Genomic DNA, 27348 nt, shown 5'->3' on the forward strand with positions numbered 1-27348 from the left:
ATTCACTGCATGAGGACACTCATACCGATGTCTGATTCCAGAACAGCAGTGGAGCGACGTGTAACAGATATTGTATTGCAAACAGGCAAAGAAACGCCCCACAAACAATGTGTTTGAAATCATCGGGGCTTGCTATGCTTTAGTCGAGATAAAATGGAGTTGTGATCTCGTTGTGATAGACTTTCTTTGGTTTACCGAAGCAAGAGTGGTCTACATTAGAAGACTGATCTTTTGCTCTGCGTGAGAATGAGTGATCTGAATCAATAGGTGACCCTTTGGCTTACGAGCAAAGGTGTTGATCTGTGAATAAATGATTCTTTGGCCAACGAACAAAAGTTTGCATTGAATAGTTGATCCTTTGAGTTAATGGAAGCAAGAGTGATCTTTGGATCTGCGGAGGAAATTGTGATCTACATTGATTAGGTGATCCTGTGGTCTAGGGCCAAAGTGTGATCTTCATTGACCGGGTGAACAAAATAGTATTCTTCATTGGAGAGGGGATCCTTTAACTACGGTGTCACGTGTTGCCTCTGTACTAATACGTGCAACTTTTCTGTCCACTACAATCGTAGTACTGGAATGGACATCGGCATGCAGTCGTGCAGTGGACGTTGTATTGCGGTGGTGCTGGTGCTGGTCCTACAGGTGCAAGTGCACTGGGACGTGGCATCCGCTGGGAACGTCACTGTGGTGGATAATTCCACGTCACCGACATACTTACAAGACAGTATTGTGACAGGTCCTGGCAGGACGTTTGAGAATCCGGATACCGACATTTCAAGGAATGAATCTGATATTGAAATTGCATGTACCAACTGTTCATTGAATGAAAGTGATATTGATATTGACACTTATACCACAAGGACGTACGACAGCAACTACAGCACAACAACAGTGACAACGGAGACGACATCAGCAACAACAGCAACGATGACAACTGAAACAACATCAAAGGGCGTTTCAAAATCAGACTTAACAGAGAGCAGCCTAGACATTGATAACAGTTCCAGTGTAAGTCATAACGTTACTAAGGTATCGTTTGACCAGTCTTATGACAATTCAACGCAAACTACAAACTCAACGTCACAAGCAAAGGAGAACAAACCAGTTACTAGGACCAAGAAACCACGGCCCCATATGACAAAAGCGCAGTATGAGTACTTGGTTCGGCACTTCACCGGGTTCATGCAACACCTCCGGGTAGGACATGCCACGCCCAACAGTTTAGGTAAGATAAAACGGCGTATTTGCATTTTTACCTTGAGATGAAAGGAAGTACGTGTCTTTAGTCTGTGCTTCCATTTTACGTGGTCGCGAGGTGCGGGTGCGGTGGGGTAGTAAAATGGTTAAAGCGTTCACTTGTCACACTGAAGCTCCGTGTTCTATTCGCCACAAGGATACAATGTGTAAGGCCCATTTCTGGTGTCCCCCGTCCTGATATTGCTGAAATATTGCTGAATGCATCGTAAAGTCATAACCACTCACTCATTCAGTGCAAGGGGCGTGTTCATATTTTCACGTCATTTCATTAGTTTGTTCTTTGACGCTTCACTGAGCAATATTCCAGCTATATGGGGGGAGTCTGTATATAGTCGAGACGGGACTAGACAGTCCAGTGATCAATAATATGACTATCGATCTATGCAATTAGGGCACCGCGAAATGTACAAGTAGAATGTACAAGTCAGTGACCACCCGTTGGTTGCTTCTTTCGACAAGCATTGGTTGCTGAAAACCAACTCTTCAAGGTACGTTATTTTATTAACTGATAACACTCAATGTTGTAATTTAGAACCATATATGGTTTTACTGCTTTAGATGAAAAATGTCTTCTCCATTTAAAAGTCTAGCCGCTTTCCCATCCCATTCATCTTCTTCAAGTAGACCACAGGGTTGGTTCACATTCAACAGAATGTCACTTGTCTACTGAAATTATGAATTTTTCAAGTTTCGTACTGACAGAGTCAGTAAGAATGTTTTTATACAACCGTCACTATGTAAACTGCTTACCCTCTTCGAGAACACCCACTTCAAGATCACCTGGTGTCATTGATTTTTTGTGATCCATTAAAATAACTTACCTTATATGTCTGATGGAATCTGTCTCGGTGAATAATCGAAACTGGTTATCATCTGGCATTGGCTTTTTACAGTTCATATTTGTATGACAATACACGTAATGTCAAATAAATTGCATTCATCCGCTTCAATGAAATTCACACTACTCCGGACATATCCAAGTCTCTGTTTTCAGTTTGAGAATAATCCAAAATTCTGCGGTTTGGGTATTAAAATAGAATTCGCCGAAGTCGATATTTCGGCTTCAAACGAAAGCGTACCGTTTCTAAAGTTCAAATGAATCCTGGAGGAATTGCTTAGAATACTGTCTTGGAAATAAAAGATGGACTGGAAGAAGTTTCATCTGCTCTTCAAAATGTATGTTGTCTGAATCACTTAAACGAATGCAATTCCTCCATCTCACGTCTCCTTGTTGCTTGTCCATCCGATCCTGTTAGTGGGTTCTTTCGACAAGTACGCATTACTGAAGATCAAATCGAATCTGGGTAGTCACGGATACCAATTCATGAATATTAGAGTATATATGTATAATGTTAAAAGGCAGTGACTGACTGCATCCTGTGCGGTAGCGATCTGAGTGTCCAGATTTTATAAATAGTTGAGGTTCAGTTTTTTACCAGTGGGAAGATGCTGAGTCAGTATAAATAAGAAGCAGTTCCAGGCTATGTTTCATTGGGGATGCCACTTTTGCGATGGCGTACAAAAGCTAGGGGATTTGATTCGGGATTTGAACCCCCACTTTCAGAGTCAGCCACCTAAAACACCCAGCCACCGATACTTCCACAAAACTGGAAATCGGACAGATGGTAGTCTTGATCACAAACTTTGTGCACCCCTCTGACCAGCGTAAATTTGCACAGCGGAAAGCTTTGAATACATGTGTTACATCTGATCACGTTCTAAATGGCATTGCATATTCAAGGATTATTTCGTTGGGTTTTTTAAGACAACCATAGTTTTCATGCAGAAAGGTAATATACTCTTCCCAAAAAATGTAGGGGAACTGTACTTTCAATGTACGATTGTCGAAATTGGGAGATATATGGGACTGAATCGATGTTGATACAATAATAATGGATGTTTTGAGAATGCATCACCACATGGATTTCATTGAAAGTAAGCTGTTCGTTGCGTTATCTCCCTTGTTAGGTGACTGGCGTGTAACATGAAAATACAATGTATCAGATTTACAATTTTCAGTAAGTAGTGTGTGATTTGACCCTGAAAACCCTGACCATGCACAGATGTTTGCACGTGTCCCCCATGCATTGTGTTTGCATGTGGTGATAACATGAGATGATGCTGCATACACAAGATGAATGTCGTTGTAACGTTCATCAATGGGTTTTCTTTCTACCAGACTACAAAGTTCAGGTTCCACTACTATTTTGAAGAGTATATATTCAAGTAGGATATATATGGGACTGTGGGATATCGGTCTTTGTCCATCGAGAGGGAGAGTTGAGTTTTACGCCGCTTTTAGCAATATTCCAGTAATATCAGGGCGGAGGACACACGGGCCTCAATTCACAAAGTCCTAAGGTGATCGTAAATTAAGGTAACCTTAGTGCTGTGCTGAATGGGATATAAGGTTAACCTTAAGCTCAGTAACGGCTGCTTCGTGAAAGGAGGCCCAGGAATGGACTACACATATTGTGCCCAATTGGGACATAGAACCCGAGCGTGACAAGTGAACGCTTTATCCACTAGGCTACCCCACCACCTCTCTCACAGATGAACAATAGATGCCTAAAGAAGGGGAGACGTGCGTGAAGCTTTTCCTTTAAACAAAGTACGTTGTCCTCCTTGTTGAAGTATAGTTGACTTACCAAACCTTTATGAACCAATACTGTCGGTTCGCCTGGTTCGTTAGTGTTATAAACCTCATTCTTCGGGAAATGAAACCGATGGGACATCTCATCAAACTGATACGAGAAAAATATGCCAGTTACTTAAATGCCTAAATTAAGTGAAAATTGCTCCTCCGCTGAGATAGCCTTCAATTAGGACCCCGCTCTTGTGCGGAAGGCTGATGTTTTCGCCGGTTGGTGCATGCTTTGTCTACCAATACACTGTTCATTCCGTATTCAGATAGTCCACACTGGGACGTACGCTAATCAGACAGTTCTCCCTATGCCGGCTCCGTAACATCCTGCCACGCTTGTTCTGTGACCTGATAGTGTTGATGCGCTTGTTCCGTAACCCGTCAGTTCTTGGCATGCATTTTCCGTGACACGACAGATATAGTTAGCTGTTTACTTTTGACTATTTGACTATTAGTCGCTTCCGTTGCTTAAAGGTTCTTACTATTTTGGCAATCTATATTGTTGAACTACAGAAAGACAATCTTTAGTGTTGAATTACAGAAAGACAATCTATATTGTTGAACGACAGAAAGGCAATCTATATTGTTGAACTACAGGAGGAGAATCTATATTGTTGAACTACAGAAAGACAATCTTTAGTGTTGAATTACAGAAAGACAATCTATATTGTTGAACTACAGAAGGAGAATCTATATTGTTGAACTACAGCAAGACAGTCTTTAGTGTTGAATTACAGAAAGACAATCAATATTCTTGAACGACAGAAAGACAATCTATATTGTTGAACTACAGAAGGAGAATCTATATTGTTGAACTACAGAAAGACAGTCTTAGTGTTGAACTACAGAAAGACAATCTTTAGTGTTGAATTACAGAAAGACAATCTATATTGTTGAACTACAGAAGGAGAATCTATATTGTTGAACTACAGAAAGACAGTCTTTAGTGTTGAATTACAGAAAGACAATCTATGTTGTTGAACTACAGAAGGAGAATCTATATTGTTGAACTACAGAAGGACGGTCTTTAGTGTTGAATTACAGAAAGACAATCTATATTGTTGAACTACAGAAGGAGAATCTATATTGTTGAACTACAGAAAGACAGTCTTTAGTGTTGAATTACAGAAAGACAATCTATGTTGTTGAACGACAGAAAGGCAATCTATATTGTTGAACTACAGAAGGAGAATCTATATTGTTGAACTACAGAAAGACAATCTTTAGTGTTGAATTACAGAAAGACAATCTATATTGTTGAACTACAGAAGGAGAATCTATATTGTTGAACTACAGAAAGACAGTCTTTAGTGTTGAATTACAGAAAGACAATCTATATTGTTGAATTACAGAAAGGCAATCTATATTGTTGAACTACAGAAAGACAGTCTTTAGTGTTGAATTACAGAAAGACAATCTATATTGTTGAACTACAGAAAGACAGTCTTTAGTGTTGAATTACAGAAAGACAATCTATATTGTTGAACTACAGAAGGAGAATCTATATTGTTGAACTACAGAAAGACGGTCTTTAGTGTTGAACTACAGGAAGACAATCTATATTGTTGAACTACAGAAGGAGAATCTATATTGTTGAACTACAGAAAGACGGTCTTTAGTGTTGAATTACAGATAGACAATCTATATTGTTGAACTACAGAAGGAGAATCTATATTGTTGAACTACAGAAAGACAGTCTTTAGTGTTGAATTACAGAAAGACAATCTATATTGTTGAACTACAGAAGGAGAATCTATATTGTTGAACTACAGAAAGACGGTCTTTAGTGTTGAATTACAGAAAGACAATCTATATTGTTGAACTACAGAAGGAGAATCTATATTGTTGAACTACAGAAGGAGAATCTATATTGTTGAACTACAGAAAGACAGTCTTTAGTGTTGAATTACAGAAAGACAAATTATATTGTTGAACTACAGAAGGGGAATCTATATTGTTGAACTACAGAAAGACAATCTTTAGTGTTGAATTACAGAAAGACAATCTATGTTGTTGAACTACAGAAGGAGAATCTATATTGTTGAAGTACAGAAAGACGGTCTTTAGTGTTGAATTACAGAAAGGCAATCTATGTTGTTGAACGACAGAAAGACAATCTATATTGTTGAACTACAGGAAGAGAATCTATATTGTTGAACTAGAGAAAGACGGTCTTTAGTGTTGAATTACAGAAAGACCATCAATATTGTTGAACTACAAAAGGAGAGTTTTTATTGAACTACAGAAAGACAGTCTTTAGTGTTGAATTACAGAAAGACAATCTATATTGTTGAACTACAGAAAGACAACCTATGTTGTTGAATTACGCAAAGAAAATCTATTTTATTGAACTATTGAAAGCCAGGCATGCTGCTGAGTTACATCAATGCTGTTGAATTACGAACTATGTTGTTGATCTTTAGAAAGACATCAACATGGTGTGCTACAGAATGACATTCTATGTTTTTGAACTACAACACGACAATCTATGTTGTTGAACTACAACACGACAATCTATGTTGTTGAACTACAACATGGCAATCTATGTTGTTGAACTACAACATGGCAATCTATGTTGTTGAACTACAACATGACAATCTATGTTGTTGAACTACAACATGACATCCCATATTGTTGAACTACAACACGACAATCTATGTTGTTGAACTACAACATGGCAATCTATGTTGTTGAACTACAACATGACATCCCATATTGTTGAACTACAACACGACAATCTATGTTGTTGAACTACAACATGGCAATCTATGTTGTTGAACTACAACATGGCAATCTATGTTGTTGAACTACAACATGGCAATCTATGTTGTTGAACTACAACATGGCAATCTATGTTGTTGAACTACAACATGGCAATCTATGTTGTTGAACTACAACATGGCAATCTATGTTGTTGAACTACAACATGACAATCTATGTTTTTGAACTACAACATGACATCCCATATTGTTGAACTACAACACGACAATCTATGTTGTTGAACTACAACATGGCAATCTATGTTGTTGAACTACAACATGGCAATCTATGTTGTTGAACTACAACATGGCAATCTATGTTTTTGAACTACAACACGACAATCTATGTTGTTGAACTACAACACGACAATCTATGTTGTTGAACTACAACATGGCAATCTATGTTGTTGAACTACAACATGGCAATCTATGTTGTTGAACTACAACATGACAATCTATGTTTTTGAACTACAACATGACATCCCATATTGTTGAACTACAACACGACAATCTATGTTGTTGAACTACAACATGGCAATCTATGTTGTTGAACTACAACATGGCAATCTATGTTGTTGAACTACAACATGACAATCTATGTTGTTGAACTACAACATGGCAATCTATGTTGTTGACCTACAACATGACAAACTATGTTATTGGACATTAGAATGACAGCCTATATTGATAAAATACAGGATTACGAACTATGCTGAACTACAGCATATAGTGATGTACTACAGAATAACAACTTATGTTCTTTAACAAGAGAATTGAGATTTATGTCGTTGAACAACAGAATAACAACTTATGTTGTTCAACAAGAGAATTACGATTTATGTCGTTGAACAACAGACTGACAACTTATGCTGTTCAACATGAGAATTACGATTTATGTCGTTGAACAACAGAATGACAACCTATGCTGTTCAACATGAAAATTACGATTTATGTCGTTGAACAACAGAATGACAACCTATGTTAGGGAGCTGCATCATGGCAACTTAGGTCCTGAAATCTAACTAACAGCAGTCGACCATGCGACAAAATCTGATATAGAAAGCATTGGGAATGATCATTTCAAAGCGACTTTTGTCGAAACTCGAGGTGTGTGGTCTTGAGGCTGTTGAGCTGAGACATCTAGTCCAAAGGTCGAGGATAGGCGTCTCATAGTAATGAGAACAAAGTTAGACGCGAGATTTCAGATACAGAACAATCTAACTGATAGAAATTAGATGCGTTGTTGCCGTTATATGACAATTCCCCGGGCCTAAGTAAGACGTGAGATACATGCTAACAATTCCCCATCTTCAGGTTTGACGCGACTTCACCACAAGTGAATTAGGTAGGCTGTATACCAAATGCATGATAAAAGACTCTTGGTGGATGTCATGCTGTAGCTGAATATCAGACAAAGTTTCAAAGTCATGTTTGATAGTGAATGCGGGAAATGACGGTTAACCCATGTACATTATACGACGGATTACATGTAAATAACGTGTGCTGGCTACGTGCGTTTAAGAAGTCAGTATTAAGCCCTTGGTCTCCAACTGCCAGACGAAACCGCCGAGATGGTGAGGGGGTCAGTCTCTCTGTCGGAACCCAATTCAATCATTGAGGTTACCAGCCCTAAACCGACAGGGGAGATGTCCAAACACAGTTCACATCTTTTAATTACAGAAATCTTGTCTTTACTACTTCAAAGATGTTTGTGTGATGAGAGTGCCTGGACTTGATCCGATCATATCAGCTTGGCTCTTCAATCATCACATAAAGCGACTCGCTTCCACAGCCCGGTAGTCGAGTAAATCAGCCCCGATGACCACACCAACACTCAATAACATTCTCATTCCAAGATCGATCAGCTAATATCGCTTTGGATATTCCATGATTTCGACAGAGGTAACCACATTTTCTGTGCAAATCTACCAGAAAATTGAATTATGTAGGAATACTAATATTCGGGACTGTGTCAGCGAGATAACAATCATCACTGCATTGATCGCCGCCATGTAGCACCATCTTGGAAACCGGCCCTGTCCACGGAGATCATAGAGCTTAACTTACTGGAAGAGGGAGCGAGGCCACAAGATGTTGATCCCATGAGTGGATGAAGGAGACTTTGCATCACATCCAGCGACATTACAACTATATCGGGATGGCCTAGAACAGGAAATATTGCATCCGCTGTGATCCTTACTCAGCAATATAAGAGCAATATGCCGACAATAAAACAATAAAAAACAATTATGGAACTTTATTTTTCACTAACAGAATAATCTTAGAATAATTCCAAACCACGATATTCCGTTTTTAAAACATGATAAGCACATGTGCCCCGCTTTTGTTTTTGTCACGTCACGTCAAGTCACGTCATGTTGTAGTTCACATGTTATTATCACTAGCACTGTTTTCAAAAAGAGATTTGACAGATTAGAGAACGACATACTACTTGTATATTATTTTAATCAGAGGAAAAGTGTAAATATGTTTAAGAATAGTAATCACATTAGGTATGTTATTATTCTTTATTGAAATTGTCATGGGCGTAACGTCTATTGCGCAGAGTACGTATTTCCCTACAACAATTTTTGTCTATGTATAATTGTTCATGTAGATTTACCGCCCCAAACCGTATTTTTTGTTATTATTTCGACCCTGATACGCCAAAAGTCTTTTCACAAGGCCACCGAGAGTGTCACAACAGTATAAGTGTCGTAACAGTATAAGTTTGGCTCATGCCAGTGTCATTGGGTCCGCTGTTATATTTGTGGCATGCATAGTGTCAGATGACTCGTCATCAGGGGACGTTACTCTCCGTTACTCACCTTCACGACTTAAGTGTTGCTAACTGCATACAATTTCGTTTTCCTTAGTTAAGCCCGTGTTTGTTTTAAATATTACGGTTAAAATCAGGTTTAGTTTTTTCAGTGATAATGATTATTATATTCGTCTCAAAACTTTATGCAGCTTTATGCAAATCACAAAAAAGTCTCAACTATATTTATATTCAGATGAAGTGCATCTTTTCAAAGAATTAACTTGTCCTATTTTCGACCGTGTCGAAATAAACCAATAACAGTGATTTTTAGATGTTCAAAGGAAAGGTAGAACTAAAATGCTGTTGGGGACAAAGACAAATCATGTAAAGTCACCATTTTTTAACTATTAAAACAAGAAACATGTGTAAAAGAATCATCCCTATGATTCCAGTTCTTTTAAAACATTTTCTGCTGTTTTGCATTCGTGAAAACAAGTAAAACGTGTCCTTGATATTCTGAAAAAGTGTTTAGGAACGTCTAAAATTATCTTTGTTAACATATTTGCTCGCAAAGTAACACTTTTTTCCATTTTCTGTTTACCAATAGCAATTTCAGTCACCAAAATGTAGCAATAGTCAATCTGTATTTACACCCATTTCACGTGCAGAACAAATTCTATAGGGTTTACGGAGAGAATAGAATGCATGATGTGCTAAATAAGTATATGCCACGATTAATAGCTGAAGAGATAGAAAGAGCCATTTGAATGGCGCTGATCAGGTCGACATGCAGTTATGTTGCCAACACCCTCGGATGCCACCTTTATACTGTGATAAGACTTATTCGGTACTACAGAGACTGACCAAGAAGTGGACGTCCACTCATCACAATGACAACTGAAGATCGGTGCCTCCGTCAGTAAGGAAGGAGGGTGACGTTTCTTTAGGCGTTCAGTGTAAATCGCACCTGCTTATTGCACTCTGTCGCTTGCACAATTAAACTTTATTTACACGCTGATATTTCTCTAAAATGACCGACTGTCTTCGTGAAGACATACGAGGGGATGTCAATACGTTTTGAGCCTTGAGCATTTATCATACCCAGGTGTCACAGTATATGGTACGACATTGAACCTTGGAGTGTAGCTGATGTGATATAAACTCATGGGCAAAAGAAACTTATCACCCGACATTATTTGTGTTAAAAACGACAAAAACAAAAAAATGTCAGAAAGAATGTTTATATAAGAAAGATAAGCCATTTACACAGCAAAAACTGTATTTGTTGATGCCCTGTCAATGTTCATGCATGCAGGAAGTGAGGTAGATGACACATGGGGTGGACGTGAAAGTTTACACAGAGGATTGCATTCACAGAGTGTGTGGAAAACTGAATCTTGGAAGTGTCTGAGCACTCAGTACCTAGTGTGTCCACCCCTTGAATCAATGCACGCTAGTACACGTCTCCGCATTGATGTCGTCAAACGCCTGATGACGTCAGGAGGAATCCTCTGCCACAGTTCCAAGAGAACTTGCTCCAATTGTTGGCGATTTGCTGGTGGTTGCTGTCGTTGTCTTAGCTGTCTGTCGAGATGATCCCAGAGGTGTTCAATGGGATTCATGTCTGGGGAACGTGCTGGCCAGGGCAAAACGTTGATGTTGGCGTTGTTGAGGTAATCTTCAACGATTCTGGCAGTATGCGGACGTGCATTGTCCTGTTGCAAAAGAACACCTCTTGGCTGTTGACGCACAAAGGGCAAAACAACTGGCCTCAAGACTTCGTCCCTATACCTTTGGGCTGTCAGATTTCCATGCAGGATGACAAGCTGTGTCCTCTGATCAGCACAAATCCCACCCCACACCATGATACCACCTCCTCCAAATGGGTGCACCTCTTGAATGCAGTTCCTCGCCAATCGCTCACCTCTACGTCGGTATACACGGGCTCGGCCATCATTTCTGTACAAGTTGAAACGACTTTCATCAGTGAAGAGCACTCTCTGCCAGTCACGTCGCTGCCACCGACGTACTGTTCGTGCCCACTGCAGCCGACGTTGACAATGTTGGCGGGTCAAGGGCATTCCACGGAATGGACGGCGAGCTCTGATACCAGCAGCACGGAGACGTCTTAGTACGGTTCGTCTGCTGATGCGGTGTCCCAAGGCTGTGGTCGCCGTTGACGTCGCTGTGACGAATCTGTTCCGTAGGTGTATCGTACGGATATGGCGGTCTTCGGCGGGCGTCGTAACCCTTGGTCTACCTGATCTTGGACGGTCAGTGGTCTGACCTGTCTGCTGAAAACGTCTCAGGAGGTTGCTGATTGTTGCCTGGCTGCAGTGGAATGTTCTGGCAATCTGACGTTGTGACGCCCCCATATGGGCCATACCGATGGCCCTATTGCGTTGCTCCGATGACAGTCGTGGCATAACTTTGATATGCTTTTTGATAATGCATGATTGCACTGTCGAACAGCTGTATTTATGCAACCAATGTGCACGAGAACTTTTGGTTACACTCAAAAAACCTTTTTCACTGTTTTTCGTGCTTTCACGAAAATCACAATATCTCGGGTTTTTTGCTTGCTACTCAGCTTAAAAATGTGTTTTAGCGAATGTTTTCTCAGTATGTTTTACCTAGTTCAGTTTTGTTTAGAAGCGTAAATGGAAATTTTAAAGTGATAAGTTTCTTTTGCCCATGAGTTTATAAGTTTTGGTATCCTACTCTTAGAAGTTATTGAACAGCTCACTTTGACAGAAAGAGACCCCCCTCACGGCAGAGAAAATGAATAAAATTGAGTATAGAGCAGTAATTAAGTTTTTAGTTCGTGAAGGAAACTCGGCGAAGAACATTGATGAAGAAAGACTTTCAGCAGTTTATGGGAAGTCTTCCCCTTCATCTGCTACCATCAAACGATGGGTCAATGAATTTGTAAGATCTGTGATTTGACCGCCTTATTCCCAAATACCTTAAGATAGTACTTGCTGTTTCCTTGCCTGTTGACGGGCGCCATTATGGGAATCTTACAAGGGATGCTGGGTGTGAATTCATTCAGTTTTATGTACCCTAGTGAGGTATTAATGTCAAACTGCGAATACAAATCAGACTCAAAACAGGGCCTGTAATGATCCAGGTTAGAAATGGTCTTCAGCAACCAATACTTGCCGTAAAAGGCGACAAACGGGATTGGGTGGTCAGGCTCAATGGCAAGATTGACACATGCAATCGTGTGACAATTGCGTAGATCGATATTCAAGATGCGGATCACTGGATTGTCTGATTCAGAATTGAAGATTACAGGCCGCAGTCATATAGCTAAAATATATCGTAGTGCGGCGTAAAACAAGAAACCAACCAACCACACACAGTCACTCACGCAGGTATGTCGCTATAGAAACAAGACGTTGAGCATGGAGACGTTAAATTCACCTCAGCAGTCGTCATTGTTAGTATTTGTCGAAACTGCGCTGAAGTCCTTCTGAGAAAAGCCTGTTGAAAGTCTATCTCAAAATGTTTCCCTTGTCAATTATATTGAAAGTTGTAATTCACCTGAAAAACGAATGTCATGTGCAAGGACAGGATGCATATGAAAGTGGTGTTTCCACGATTCTTACCGCAAGGAAACTCCATATTCATAAATACATAAATAAATGAACGAGATTTTGACGAGACAGTATTGTGCACGAAACCGTATTGTGTGAACTAATCACTAACGTACAACATCGTTTCAGCAGACAGCATCTCATACCAGACATTTTCTCGTATGAATAAATAGAAAGTCGTTGATTCCGATCTTTTAAACACTCTAATCCTGAACCGTTTTGCATACATTTGAAAAGGTCAGAATGCATGTCTCCTGATTATATAGTCTGGTTCCGATCCATTCCAGTGAGGAAAACGCACAATAAATAGACTGGGACATTTTCCAAAAATCTATGAATTTACCTCAGAGCCTTCTGGGTGCATTAACAATCACGTTTAATTGATTGGCCAAATTATCAATGATAACAAACTTTAATAATCACATGGATATTGCAGTAAAAATATTGCAAGTCACGGTGATAAAGTCGGCCATTTTGCCGTCATTAAGAACGTGTTTTACGACATGCCGTAAATGTGGCTGGGATAGTTGTTAACAGACAACTAACGATGTTAATATTAACCTAGGTCTGTTATTACTGTAACTCATGGCTGGCATCCGCATACAGCTGTATCTTCATTACTGTGGGGAGACCGGTTAGAACTGGTCTTCAGAAACCTATGCTTGTCGCAAGAGGCGACTAACGGGATTAGGTCGTCAGGCTGGCTGACTTGATTCACACATGTCGTTGTATCCCAAATGCGCTGATCTATGCTCAAGCTGCTGATCACTCGATTGCTTACAAACCGTCACAATGTAGCGGGAATATTTCTGAGTTCGGCGTAAACAGCCAACAAACCATTTCTAGGAACTGTTTCCCGACAAGAAAATTTATTGTTGCTGTGTTGTCTATGTAAACATTGGTACACGTGGCAAATGTTAAATTTATTGTACACATTTCGATTTTTGCCAAATAGAGATACAAAGAGTCAATGGATTCGATTTTGTGTAAGCGAATGGTTTCATCTTAGAGGACTGAGCAACACTGTCGATGTATATACATACTTACGGTGGCCCGCTTTCAAATAAAAAAGACTCATAAAAACAATTACCAATTACAATTGCAAAGCCATTGCTCAAAGTCATTCACTCAAAAGCAGAAAAGCCATTCATCTTCGTTACATGGTTGAAATATTGCCTTTACGACCTTAATCTAATCCCTCATTTAATTTTCTATCGACCAATTTCAAGATCGTCAGCGTTAATGTTTCCATGTTGCTGGAGGAAATATGTGACTCTCTATCTTGTTTCAGCCGATCCTCTGGACTTCGACGACGGCCCTTTCGGGAGTGTTCTTTGGAGGGTAAGAAGTAAATATATTCGTCAGAAGACTGCATCACGTTAATCTTGCTCCTGAATCTGGGCTCTCATTAATACATCAATGTGTAGAAGGTGAAGCATATTAAACGTCAGAGCCTTCATCATAAATCGTATTATGATAGTCTCCAAGAGCGTCATGATATCCCGGGGGCAGACTGACCTCAGTCTCCTGCATTTGGAGCTCCCGTCTCCAACATCCCCGTGATGTCGCTCACTGCACTCATGCCTCAGCTAAAGTCGTATCATCCTGTCCTTCCTCCCGATCCTCTCCCCTTCCCCCTTTGCCGGACTATCCCCCACACAATCAGCGTCCGGTTGTCTATTTCCAACGAAATCAACCTTTGCCTCATTCACAATTAGGTTTGTTTCGCCAACTCTGAATCACAGTGTATCTTTAATTCTCCTGTAATTAAGAACCCTGGGAGACAGGTTTCCAGAGCTCCATTCCGTGTCGCCAATTAGTTACGTAAAACGTCGTATTTCGTTTCTTCTATTACATAGGGAATTCTGCGTACTGCCAACCAGATTTATGTTCCCATCGGCGTCGACTTACAAGCTCCGCACAGCGCAGTCAAACCTCACCGATGCCGGTCGCAATTAATATATCTGTTCTATCTAACGTACCTTTTCGCTGTCTAGAAAGTAACTGTCATGAGAAGGAACATCTTCTGCGATAGCAGCAGAGCTGCAACTTTCTTGATTATCAGCTAGTCTTGCAGTCAGGGCCAACGTTAACGTAACGGTAATATATCTGACTAAGCGGCCATATTCTGACGACCGCGGTAGACTGATTGTCAAATGATGGTAGCTGCTGGTGTCGGAAATGTGAATCTTGTTGTCAGATCAGACTCGAGTGATTTTATAACCCAGAATATTGTCTGAACGTGGACTATTGCTGCTTGGTGATCACAGCAATACATCTTCTAACACAGACATCTTACATACAGGCGTTTTGGAGCACAATGCATAACAAACCTTGTATCATCACCGCTGTAAGGGCACATGGGCATTCTGTACCGCGGCCTACTGCAACACACATTTTTGGCTGAATAGGTGAATGTTGTAAGATTCTAACTATTTATCGATGAGTAAATAATCAAGTCTTACGTAAACCCATCACACAAACATCAGTTGACAGATATCTTGCTCAAAAGTTCTTGAGTGAGTATGCATTTAAACACCTTTTAGACATATTCCAGCAAAATCACGGAAGGGGGCATCAGAAGTGGGCACACACTGTGTCCATGTGGGTACCCGGACCTTCGATGTCACGAGACTGCCGCCCCCATTTACATAACGGACAATGTAGTTAACATATTAGGGCCCTGGGGTAGCACAGTGGATGAAAGGTTCTCTCACCACGCTGTAAGCCTTGGTTCGATTCCCCATATGTGTCCAATGCGTGAAACCTGTTTCTGGTGCCCCCTGCAGTGATATTGCTGGAATATTGCACAAAGGGGCGTAAAACATTATTCACTCACTCACTCGCTTTAACATACATGTTAACAAGAATATATATCAAACATGTAGTATATTGAAACAGTGTGTGTGTATATGTGTGTGTGTGTGTGTGTGTGTGTGTGTGTGTGTGTGTGTGTGTGTGTGTACATACATATATTATACATTCGCAAATTATACATAGAAAGTACAGTACAAACTGATTCATTTACAGTTCATTATCTAAAGGATCAAATTCTATCATACAGTTTATGTATATAACATTCTTCATACAGACTACAGATCCCGCTTTGATCATAGACACTTTCCCAGGGTAAATTTAACTATCCGCGACCCAACATACAAATGTTAGTTCCAATATTTCGGTCACAGATCCAACATTTAGATATCGATCCACCATATTCCCAAAGATCGAAGATTCAAACTTTTAAGATAAACCTCAGATACAGATAACGGATTCAACGTTTTAACATAAAGATACAATTTAGGTAAAATATCCACGCCTTGATGCTAACTATTGATTCAGAGAATGAAATATGGTTGTACATGTGAATCGGCAACATAGCATATTGCAGAGAGCAGACCTGGCACGAAGACTGATGATCTTGCTATAGCATCACCTGCTACTACATCGGCGGCGTGGACGTCTACCTCGACACTGTTATCCATGGCGACGTTTACCGCAGATGAGGCTGCTGCCATCTACGACATAATCAGTTTTATAAGGGAAACAGCGAGCCCTCCCAACTGCCGCGACTTCATCATTACGACGTTGTCGTGTTACATTTCTGTAGTACATCTATAAGTGCCCTTCTCCCAAGTATGGCCTCTTTACCCTGATGTTGCCGTTCATTAGTGATTTAATTTCTTTCAGGACAAGAAATACTTGGTGAGCGTTCTCATTCCGATCGGCGTGGGGATAACTGGAGCCATGCTAATTATTGTCACAGCCTACGCTACACGGGTATGTCGCAGGAGGAAGGTGGCGGAGAGGAACCCAAGGACACTGTTACAGGTAAATACATGTCACTGACACAAGGGGATGTTGTTACAGGTAAATATAGGTGTCTGACTGAAGGTGATGTTGCTACAGGTAAATGCAGGTGTCTGACTGAAGGTGATGTTGCTACAGGTAAATACAAGTGCCTGCCACAAAGGGATGTTGTGACAGGTAAATACATGTGTCTGACACAAGCGGATGTTGTGACAAGTAAATACAGGTGTCTGCCACAAGGGGATGCTGCTACAGGTAAATGCATGTGTCTGACAGGAGCGATGTTGTGACAGGTAAATACATGTGTCTGACAGGAGCGGATGTTGTGACACAAGGGCATGTTGTTACAGGTAAATACAAGTGACATACTTAATGGGATATTGTCTCAACCTGACACACAAAATGAGTCAGATAAATACAGACGTCTGACACAAGAGAAAATTCTTAACGGTAAATACAGGTGTCTGACACTAGGGGACATTGTTAAAAGTAAATACAAATGTCCGACTCCATCAGAAACATTTTATGGAACAGAATCCTTTTTTTAGCTGTGTCACTGTTTCTGCTGGTCGACTAAAGAGTCCGAGTTTAATTATATGCTTTGTAGCATTCCGCTGCTATGCTGAGTCGGCTTTTAAGGGAACGGATTTTGTCACTTATGAGCAACAGAATTTCTCCTCTCGCACACTGCAGGCATATTCCAAAATCAACCTATCGTTCAAACAAAAACCATAGGCGCTATTGTGTGATCGTATCCTTGGTCAATCCCCTCCCTGTTTTGTCTACATGCCGAATTATATGGGCAGTGTGCTGCTTTGCGATGTAAGGCAAGAAACACGTGCTAAATCCAGTGTGAATGACGAGTGTTACAGGTAGGACTGGGTATGGTTAACCTGTTTGCGAACACCGGGTGTCATTTACAGTGGTCCAGTCATACAATGTTTACCGCTAGTTTCCCATAACCCTCAATTCGAAAGTTGCTCGCTGGGATAGTCGTTACCGGCTATTACCCAGTGTTGTTGTTTAATATGTTTTATTATCATATTGTTAATTTGAAAAATATTTTTCACTGGCAAAAAAAATGGATTGAAGTGAAGGGCCGTAAAGAAACGTTTTGTTTCTTATTTTAGCCTTACAATGTTTTTAATACATGCATGAATGTAGAACCAACAATTAAAAAAAAACCACTTAAACTTGATTTGCATTGCTTGTGACATGAAAACATATAAGTGTCACAATTATCATCTTATATTGCCAAATATATATTGACCATATAAGTAGCTTAAGGCGTTTTTAATAAAGAAAAATAATGCTGATAGAGGTAGAGGGTTATTAATAAGAGAGTCTGTGTAATTTTACAATGAAAACCCCGACGGAATGAGAAGCTTCAATGTGGCACTGTCTGGACTTGGAAGAAAAGTATAATGCTGGCGAGTAGTTTACTAGGAGGGGCGAAGAGGAAATACTGAGCGAACACCTGGTGTGATCGTCATTCATCACTTCTCTATCTCTCTCTCCCTTTCCTCCTCTTTATCTCTTTCTCTCCTCTCTCTTTCTCTCCTCTCTATCTTCCTCCCCTTTCTCCCTCTTTGCTCCTCTATCTCTCTCTCCTTCCCTTCCTCCATTTCTCTCTCCCCGCCCGTCTCTATCACCCTCTTACTCTCTCTCCCTTCTATCCCACACCCACTCTCTCACTCTCTCTCACAAACCCAGACTCTCTCCCTTCCTACATCTTCCTCCATCTCTCTCTGTCTCCCTCTTTCCCTCTTTCTCTAATTTTCCCTTTCCCTCTCTATCCCTCACCCACTCACTCACTCTAACACACACACAATGTCCCCCAGTCGAGATATTACACTTTTAACTTGCCACCCCAAAGATCTTTATCATTACCACATTTCGCCATTTTCCCTTTTTCATGTATGTAGATTCGGAGGCACTGTATACCATCACGTGCTGTTCATGCATAATGTTAAATTTTGTTGTGATTAAATATGTTCAGTTACATTGGAGATGAACATCTCAGCCGTACTATATATATATATATAATGCATTTATGCAAGAATTTTATTAACAAACGGCCTAAGCGCGACTTACGTGGAACGACCTGCCGATTTTCATCCACTGTACAACATGTTCGGTGGTTGTAACGTAGTGATTACTGGTTACTGATTACAGAAATGAAACGGCTCGGTAGAATTTGGCACATCGATTCGACTTTAGCCCTCTTTGAAGCGAACATACTTGCATACATAAATACATACACGCACGCGCACGCAAACAAACTCACACACACACACACATACATACACACATACATACATACATACATACATACATACATACATACATACATACATACATACATACATACATACATACATACATACATACATACATACATACATACATACATGCATGCATGTATGCATGCATACATACATACATACATACGAGAAGGGGTATATAGGTAGATAGAAAGAGAGAGAGCGCTTGTTTCATGTAAACCATGAACAGTCATCAAAATGTTTACCTTTTAAAATTTTCTTGACATTTAAAGGGCAAATACTATAGACATTTGTGCAACGAAACCCTTACAAAATGTTGCCCTTCTGAGAGAAGTTGAGGTGTCTTCACAAATACTTCAACATGTCTTTACAGTTGCGGTTGTTTGGGGTTGAAGTGTCTGTCGAATAAAATAACAGCCACCAATAGCACATCCCCAAGTGCATGGAATACACACTGAAGCATTATTGACTATTTTGAGACTTCCTTCGACGTGTGTTTTGAAGCAAAACATTAATAGAGAATAAAAGATGGTAAAGCGTCCACTTAGATCGTCAGCACAGCAAATCCATGACAAAGTAGCGCCTGAAGGATGTTTGATTTCCGTAAGACTAGACTAATATGAACATCAGATGTGCCCAAACAGATTGTATGTCAGCCTACAATACAGACCCAGGCTATACACATCCCATTTTCATGTCAGTTAGGTACAATTCTGCTGACTTTAAAGAAATACTAATATAATTGGAAAGAGAAACTAGAAATGTTGTTTTGTTTTTTGAGGGCGGGGGTTTGATCTACATACACTAGTTCCCGTGGATGCGATGTCAACTGTCTTTGCTCATTGCCGCCAGTTTATTCTATAAAACAGAACAAGATATCACAAATGTTTTAACTCAAACAAGACGGAATTCCCCGAACGCTTACTCTCGACTTTTCATGTTTGAAAGTTGACAAATTGAATATAAAATTTCCATAACCATCCAACATGGAAATCGTTATCCAGTTATCTGTGTCTTTTTATGTTTGACGTTAAAGGACAAGAAAACTGTCGAAATACAAACCAAACGGGATTTCGATCTTTTCATATGCCATAATTCACAATTACATCTTTGGATGCAGAATAAAGTGCATGACGGAGAGGTTTAGATAATCAATATGGAATCGGTAGACCGCTGGAGGCAACCACAGAAACTGTGTATCGCATGTCAAAGGCAAATGTATTTGTAAAACTGTCACTTTGCTGTTGCTTTTTATGCCGTAATCTCCCTAATCGACGTCAAGCGGTATTACTATGCGTATGTGCATTCTTAGTGGTGTATTGATTAATCAGTGTCCAAGTATCAGAATCTAGTGAGTGATCGAATGCTGTTTAATGCTGCGATCGGCAATATGCCAGTTGTCCTCGCGGCAAGTGATGGAATCAAATTAGCGGAGCCGGAGTTAGTGCGAAGCAACAGTCACGTCGTCGCATGATGACGAATCTTGCCTCTAGCCACTGCCGTCGAGGTACGTTGACGCACAGTCCCCGGGTCTGGCCTCTCAAACACTGCCGTCGAGGTACGTTGACGCACAGTCCCCGGGTCTGGCCTCCCAAACACTGCCGTCGAGGTACGTTGACGCGCAGTTCCCGGGTCTGGCCTCCCAAACACTGCCGTCGAGGTACGTTGACGCACAGTCCCCGGGTCTGGCCTCTCAAACACTGCCGTCGAGGTACGTTGACGCACAGTCCCCGGGTCTGACCTCCCAAACACTGCCGTCGAGGTACGTTGACGCGCAGTTCCCGGGTCTGGTCTCCCAAACACTGCCGTCGAGGTACGTTGACGTGCAGTCCCCGTGTCTGAGCTCCCAAACGCTCAAGGTACGATGAAGGTACGATGACTTTCAATTTCCAGGTCTGGTCTCACAGACACTGTAGTGTCTCACAGACACTGTAGCAATCCCCAAGTTTAACCCCGAAACACGAGGGTACGATGACACACAATGGGGTCTGACTTGAACCCAAACATTGTCACCTGTTCCGAAGGCGCTTTCTACTTGGAAGCTCTCCAGCTCCGGCTTCTCAACAGCTTCAGGAACTGTTGGGTATAGTGGGAATGGCGAACATACCCACTTGATACAAACTCTCACCTTCGATTTATAAAATGCACGAACTGCGTCTATCGTTAAATGTTACAACATATTTAATATACATAATCTTGCTTAGATAGCATGGGCATCAAATATAAGATATCTGCTATTTTCGTATGGATTTGGATATGTGTCGCTTTTCCAAGGTGTTATTAACGTGTATCTTTTCATGAACGAATTTCGTCAGAGAACCCTTGATACGTTTCGTCAGAACTGGAGGAGTGAGTGAGTGAGTTTAGTTTTACGCCGCATTCAGCAATATTCCAGTTATGCAGCGGCGGTCTGTAAATAAAAGAGTCTGGACCAGACATCCCAGTGATCAACATCGTGAGCATGGATCTGCGCAATTGGGAACCGATGACATGTGTCAACCAAGTCAGCGAGCCTGACCACCAGATCCTGTTAGTCGCTTCTTACGACAAGCATAGTCGCCATTTATTGCAACTATGGGTTGCTGAAGGCCTGTTCTATAGCTACCCCGGATTTTCACGGGTTCAGGATTGGATGAATGTCCTTAGTTAAGATTCGCGATTTGAATGTATATAAGTCCTTTAAAACAATTATTAAACCTGAGCGATAATTGTCAAACATTACAAGCATGAAACAAAGACCTACAGCTATGGGATTTAGACTTGACACTTTTGATTCAGGTACGACAGATACAGTGATTAAGACTATCCGTAAACAGTCACTGGCCAAACATTTCAATTTTTTCCCTGTATGTTTGGCGGATGATAAAGACAAATAACATATGTTATGGATATCACGTCGATTTAAAAAGGCTACATTCCACAGAAATATTTGTGTCACACTGGGAAAACACTTATCGGATTTGTATTATCAGAAGACGAAACATTTCGTTCATTTAGTCCTGTTTTTAACAGTTTCGTTGACATTAAGAAAGAGTTGGATATTTTCTAGCAAGTAATAGCACGTGTACGTTATGACGCTTTCCATAGTTTGCACTGTCCATACTCTTTCTATCATTATAATAAAACACATACGGACTGCTGGCATTTTGTACAAGAAAATTATTCTTGATCTTGTGCCACAAGTTCGGCAACAGATCTAGTTATACAGGGAAGGGACAGGGTTCTTGGTGCGTTGTTACAAATGTGCGAATCCGAAAAGTGGGTTCATTGTCACTATACGGCGTATGATGTATTTGTATCAGACAGACATGTGGATAAAGACGTGCTGGGCTTCACAATCTCCAAAGTTTGGTATGATACGAACTGTGTGTGTGATCGACTTGACTAGACTCAGTAAGTCCCTGATCTACATGTCAGTTGTATATTGGAAAATATGGAGAACAGAGGATGTATTCTAGCCCTGTGTCCCGAGCCTCAAAGCGATCCTAACGTTACGACCTGTCGTAACCCAATAGTTTATCATTGGATTACGAATGTCGTAACGCTTTGTGGGCCGGGACTCGGAATCGTAACAGGTGTATCAGCTAGTTGAAACTGAGTACAAAATTAACCCTTAAGATGACCTACGTGGGCACGAAATATGTTCTCAAGACAAGGGAGCCAGAGGCTAACTTTGCTTAATCTGTGATAACATCCGATGAGACACAATTCACTTTAACCGAAAAGAAGCACACTGGATATGGTTGCCTGTTCATTGCCTGTAACTCAAAAGCGTACTGAAAATGGTTGCCAGGTCGCATTGAATGTGACGACATTTCGACGTGACTCACATCCAGAAATGGTTGCCGCTCATTATGAATATGATGACTTTTACATGGCTTTAACGCAGTCTGTCACGCTGACACCGACAACATCAGCAACTACAACAACGAACAAACTCCAAGATTCTGTGTTGTATTCCATCTGCGGTTCTATTGACTACGCTATCACTGCACCCGCTATTTCATTCGTTTCAGTGAATGAGAGGAATGTCTTTTGCTTCTCTAATAATTTTTTGTAAACGTTATCGATTTTCAAAATGGCTATGAACGGTTTTCACTATTTAATTTGAAAATTGATCTCTCAACTTATGTTCTATACTAATTAAACCCGCGATCGATATTTCAACACAGACTTGGTTAAACGCAAGAATGTTCGATGTTTGATAGATTGATAATGGTGTGACATACCCGTGACATTGACGGATGGGCTGATTCCTAGTTCATTTGTTTTTGTGTGCAACGTTTCTTGTTGTATTATATTACATATGGCATACTTTCTACGCAAAGACATATGATAATGAATGTTTGCTATAAGTGGAGTTCCACGGATGATGATGATGATGATGATGATGATGATGATAATGATGATGATGTTTTTTCATAAATAATTCTCATCATTCTCCTTGTATTCTGGTCAGTTTCAGTCTTTAATAAATCACTAAAGTCAAAAGTTTCAGTTTCCAAAATCGACAGCTTTGAGAAAGATATCCGCGCTAAACCAAAACATGATTTATTCTGTTTTTGTCCGTTTTACCATAACATGGGTTAAAGTTGAAGCAACTGCACTAGCCTGTTCGCTCATGAAAATTGGTTCTAGTTCTTGAATTCTTGAATTACCAGATGTAAGGCATCTGTGTTACACGGAGGCTCCAGCGTTCATGGCAACGCGAACGTCGTTGAATATATTTTGTGGAGCTCTAGAGAACATTTTACGGTGCTTCCTTACATTATTTCTGATCTTGTCCCTCGCTTCATGCTTCACACAGTCTAACGTCCGGATCCGCCCATGGGTTGTCACCCTCCCTTCTACGGCCCTCTCCTCACCCCCGTTCAATACCTGACCCTTGACCTAGCGTCCTTGTACCTCTCCCCTAACTGGTCCTAATGTGAACCCTGACGCTTGATGATCCGGGCTAGAACTGGTCTTCAGGAACCCATGCTTGTTGTAAGAGCCGACTAACGGATCGGATGGCCAGACTCGCTGACTTTGTTGCATATGTCATCGTATCCTAGTTGCGTAGATCGCTGCTCATGCTGTTGATCACTGGATTGTCTGCCCAGACTCCATTATTTACAGACAGCTACCATATCACGGGAATATCGCTGAGCGTTAAGTATATGAGAATACACTTCTGAGGGTTTTGGTAAACAATGTAAACCCGGAGGGGAGGGAATTACAGTGCAGATGATCATATGAAGCTACATAACAATAACCGAAGCGCACGTAAAATCAATGTAATGCCTGTAACTATGAAAAGATAATTCATCCCGTACTCCACTCGTCTACCCGGTGGCCGTATAGCAGGGCATCTGCCTACAAATTTGAGGGATACAGTTTCAGTCTTGTCAGGGAAAACAACACTTTGAGCTTAATCTTGAACGATTTTTTCAATTGATTTCAAACATATCATTTGAATGTTGATGTTCATATAGAGTTAGGAAACTATGGCTTCAGAAAGTAAAACCTGGGAGGAGGTCTTATTAACGAAAAGTAAAACCTGTCTTAACAGAAACTTCAAATGCGGTTATTCTGGGAAAACAGGAGATGACTTAATATATAGTGAGAAGCACTCTTTAGGTTTGTATTCTGACGTTAGAAAGCAACCTAATCCCAACCAAATCAATCTCTCTTCCACCCATGTCCATCTCCTCAAAAGCCACCCCAAGCTCTCCTGTCTCCCACCCATGTCCATCTCCTCAAAAGCCACCCCAAGCTCTCCTGTCTCCCACCCATGTCCATCTCCTCAAAAGCCACCCCAAGCTCTCCTGTCTTCCACCCATGTCCATCTCCTCAAAAGCCACCCCAAGCTCTCCTGTCTTCCACCCACGTCCATCTCCTCAAAAGCCACCCCAAGCTCTCCTGTCTTCCACCCATGTCCATCTCCTCAAAACCCACCCCAAGCTCTCCTGTCTTCCACCCACGTCCATCTCCTCAAAAGCCACCCCAAGCTCTCCTGTCTTCCACTCATGTCCATCTCCTCAAAAGCCACCCCAAGCTCTCCTGTCTTCCACTCATGTCCATCTCCTCAAAAGCCACCCCAAGCTCTCCTGTCTTCCACCCACGTCCATCTCCTCAAAAGCCACCCCTAGCTCTCCTGTCTCCCACCCACGTCCATCTCCTCAAAAACCACCCAAGCTCTCCTGTCTCCCACCCATGTCCATCTCCTCCTGCATCAGCACCCAACGCCAACATTATCTCGCGTCTTCCCCAGTCCCACCCCTTTATCCCCCGTCCTGTGTCTGTTCTATATCCACCTGGGTGATTCCCGTTTTGCCGGTCGCTTTTGTTTTAGATAATCAATGACTGATGCGCGAAACTTCCCTCAAATAATAGGGACCTTATGGTTTGTTTCGGCCTAACAAAGTACATGTTTATCTCGATTTTGTTATGTTTTCTCTTCACGATAAAATTCATAAATACACATCTCGTACATTTTCAGAATATGGGAAAATGGTAACTGAAGTTCTGGAAAAAAACAACATAACATCTGTTACAAATGTAGAATATAAAATTATAATATAAGGTATAACAATGACTTGGCATTACATCCGATGACCTTATTTAGGTCATGTCCAGAGTGTTAAATTTTGTACTTCTTCTGAATGCTAACTTGTGCGTTTGTCATTATGCAATGAGGGAACCACGTCTACATTCTATAAATACAGGAACAAAGACAGAAATAATCATTTGAATAAACTTCACTCAATTTAGCTAATATAATTCGAGTTCACTCAAAACATTCACTCAATTGGTGCCATGCAATTAATGAGTTTGAACTCTGTCTGCCAAAGTGGTTCATGTCCCCCCAAATGAGACTGTTAATGGCAATTGAAAACAGGCTATAGATTCGCGGACCGTGACTCTCAATCCGTTATCATCAAATCAGATGTTCGGCAAAGTCCCACCCACCCGTCCCCCATCCCACGGGCATGCCATTCCTTGTCCCAGCATCGACTATTACCGCAAACATTCAATAATCAGTCATGCATGACGGTGACTATTAACGCAGCCTGAGAGCTATTATATCGTTATTGATTTCCTTGTATTGATCTGTTGCTAGACTAGATCTAGTTTCATCGTTTATGTGACGCTTTGTATTAATCTCCGTTCGTGCTATAAATGTTTGAAGTAATGAAACAATTGCACAGAGATGCCATTGTACATGCGAGAAAATAAGTCCAAATATTTAACAATACCTCCTGGTATAACGAGTACGCTTGACAGCAGTTTTCTCCCTTCTTGCAGTCAGAATACTGTACATAGATGAAGTATCTCAGGTGTATAGTTACTTCCACTCATGAGTGTATTAGCGACTTCCACCGGAGATATTGGCATGACTACCGCAAACATAGTTTTGTGTACAATCAATGGCTTCAGTATTTATGTATTCGAATTGTTTACTAATCATAATTACACAATGCATTTTATATTTTCTGTCCACAGCCCAGCGTTTCCAGACCGGATGACATCATGCTTCTCGAACAGTCGTCGGATGATGAGTTTTGAAAGCCTTATTTGATGTCACATATACCACTTTCAGAACTGTGCCACGGCCTCTTTGATGTAATGCAAGTTGACCACTACCCACGCGCACAAATCGATCTTAGCGACATGGCTACCGTAAGCCGATGTTACAGTATTTGAGTTACGATGGCCTTAGTGCTAAGACAGGTTTGTGTATGCCATTGTATATATTGATATTGACGCTAAAATGATCGTACTTATATCGTAAACACACAAATTCTTGGTAATACAGCACAACGGCTTGGTTGTACACTAAGTTCTTTGCGCTAAGATGAAGTTCATACTCAGTCACTGGCTTCGCAAGTCGGAGAGCAAAGATTGTTTTGTGAAAGGGACCATTTTGCCGTTTTGCAGAGCAACCTTAGCGTTCGACAGTCGTAAATCTATTTTAAGGTATCGGAGTTACGATCCCTTAGATTTGCGATGTCTTTGTAAAATGGCATCCCAAGCCCACTCGCACAAAACTATCCGGTCTTAATACCTACACCCAAACGCAGGTCATGACGCTAAAATCGCTTTGTGAAGCGTGCCCTGATTGTATTACGCCACATGCATCCTGAAACATGTCTGTGACATAACAATGTATGTGACGTCAGCGAAGTCGAATACGTAATGGCCGCGATTACGTGTTTCATAAATGACGGCTTCCACATGAACCAAAACC

General features: G+C 40.9%; 1 protein-coding gene across 1 annotated transcript; it reads left to right on the plus strand.

The window, feature by feature from the left end:
• Positions 1–26703, plus strand: LOC137295139 (serine-rich adhesin for platelets-like). The gene is made up of 4 exons (XM_067826461.1): positions 1–1228; positions 14315–14364; positions 16714–16854; positions 26604–26703. Exons 1-4 carry the CDS (start codon positions 580–582, stop codon positions 26664–26666), a joined length of 903 nt encoding a protein of 300 aa, XP_067682562.1. The 5' UTR covers positions 1–579; the 3' UTR covers positions 26667–26703.
• The last annotated feature ends 645 nt before the right edge of the window (positions 26704–27348 follow it).

Source organism: Haliotis asinina, chromosome 8 (assembly GCF_037392515.1).
Source record: "Haliotis asinina isolate JCU_RB_2024 chromosome 8, JCU_Hal_asi_v2, whole genome shotgun sequence".
Taxonomy (NCBI): Eukaryota; Metazoa; Mollusca; class Gastropoda; order Lepetellida; family Haliotidae; genus Haliotis; species Haliotis asinina.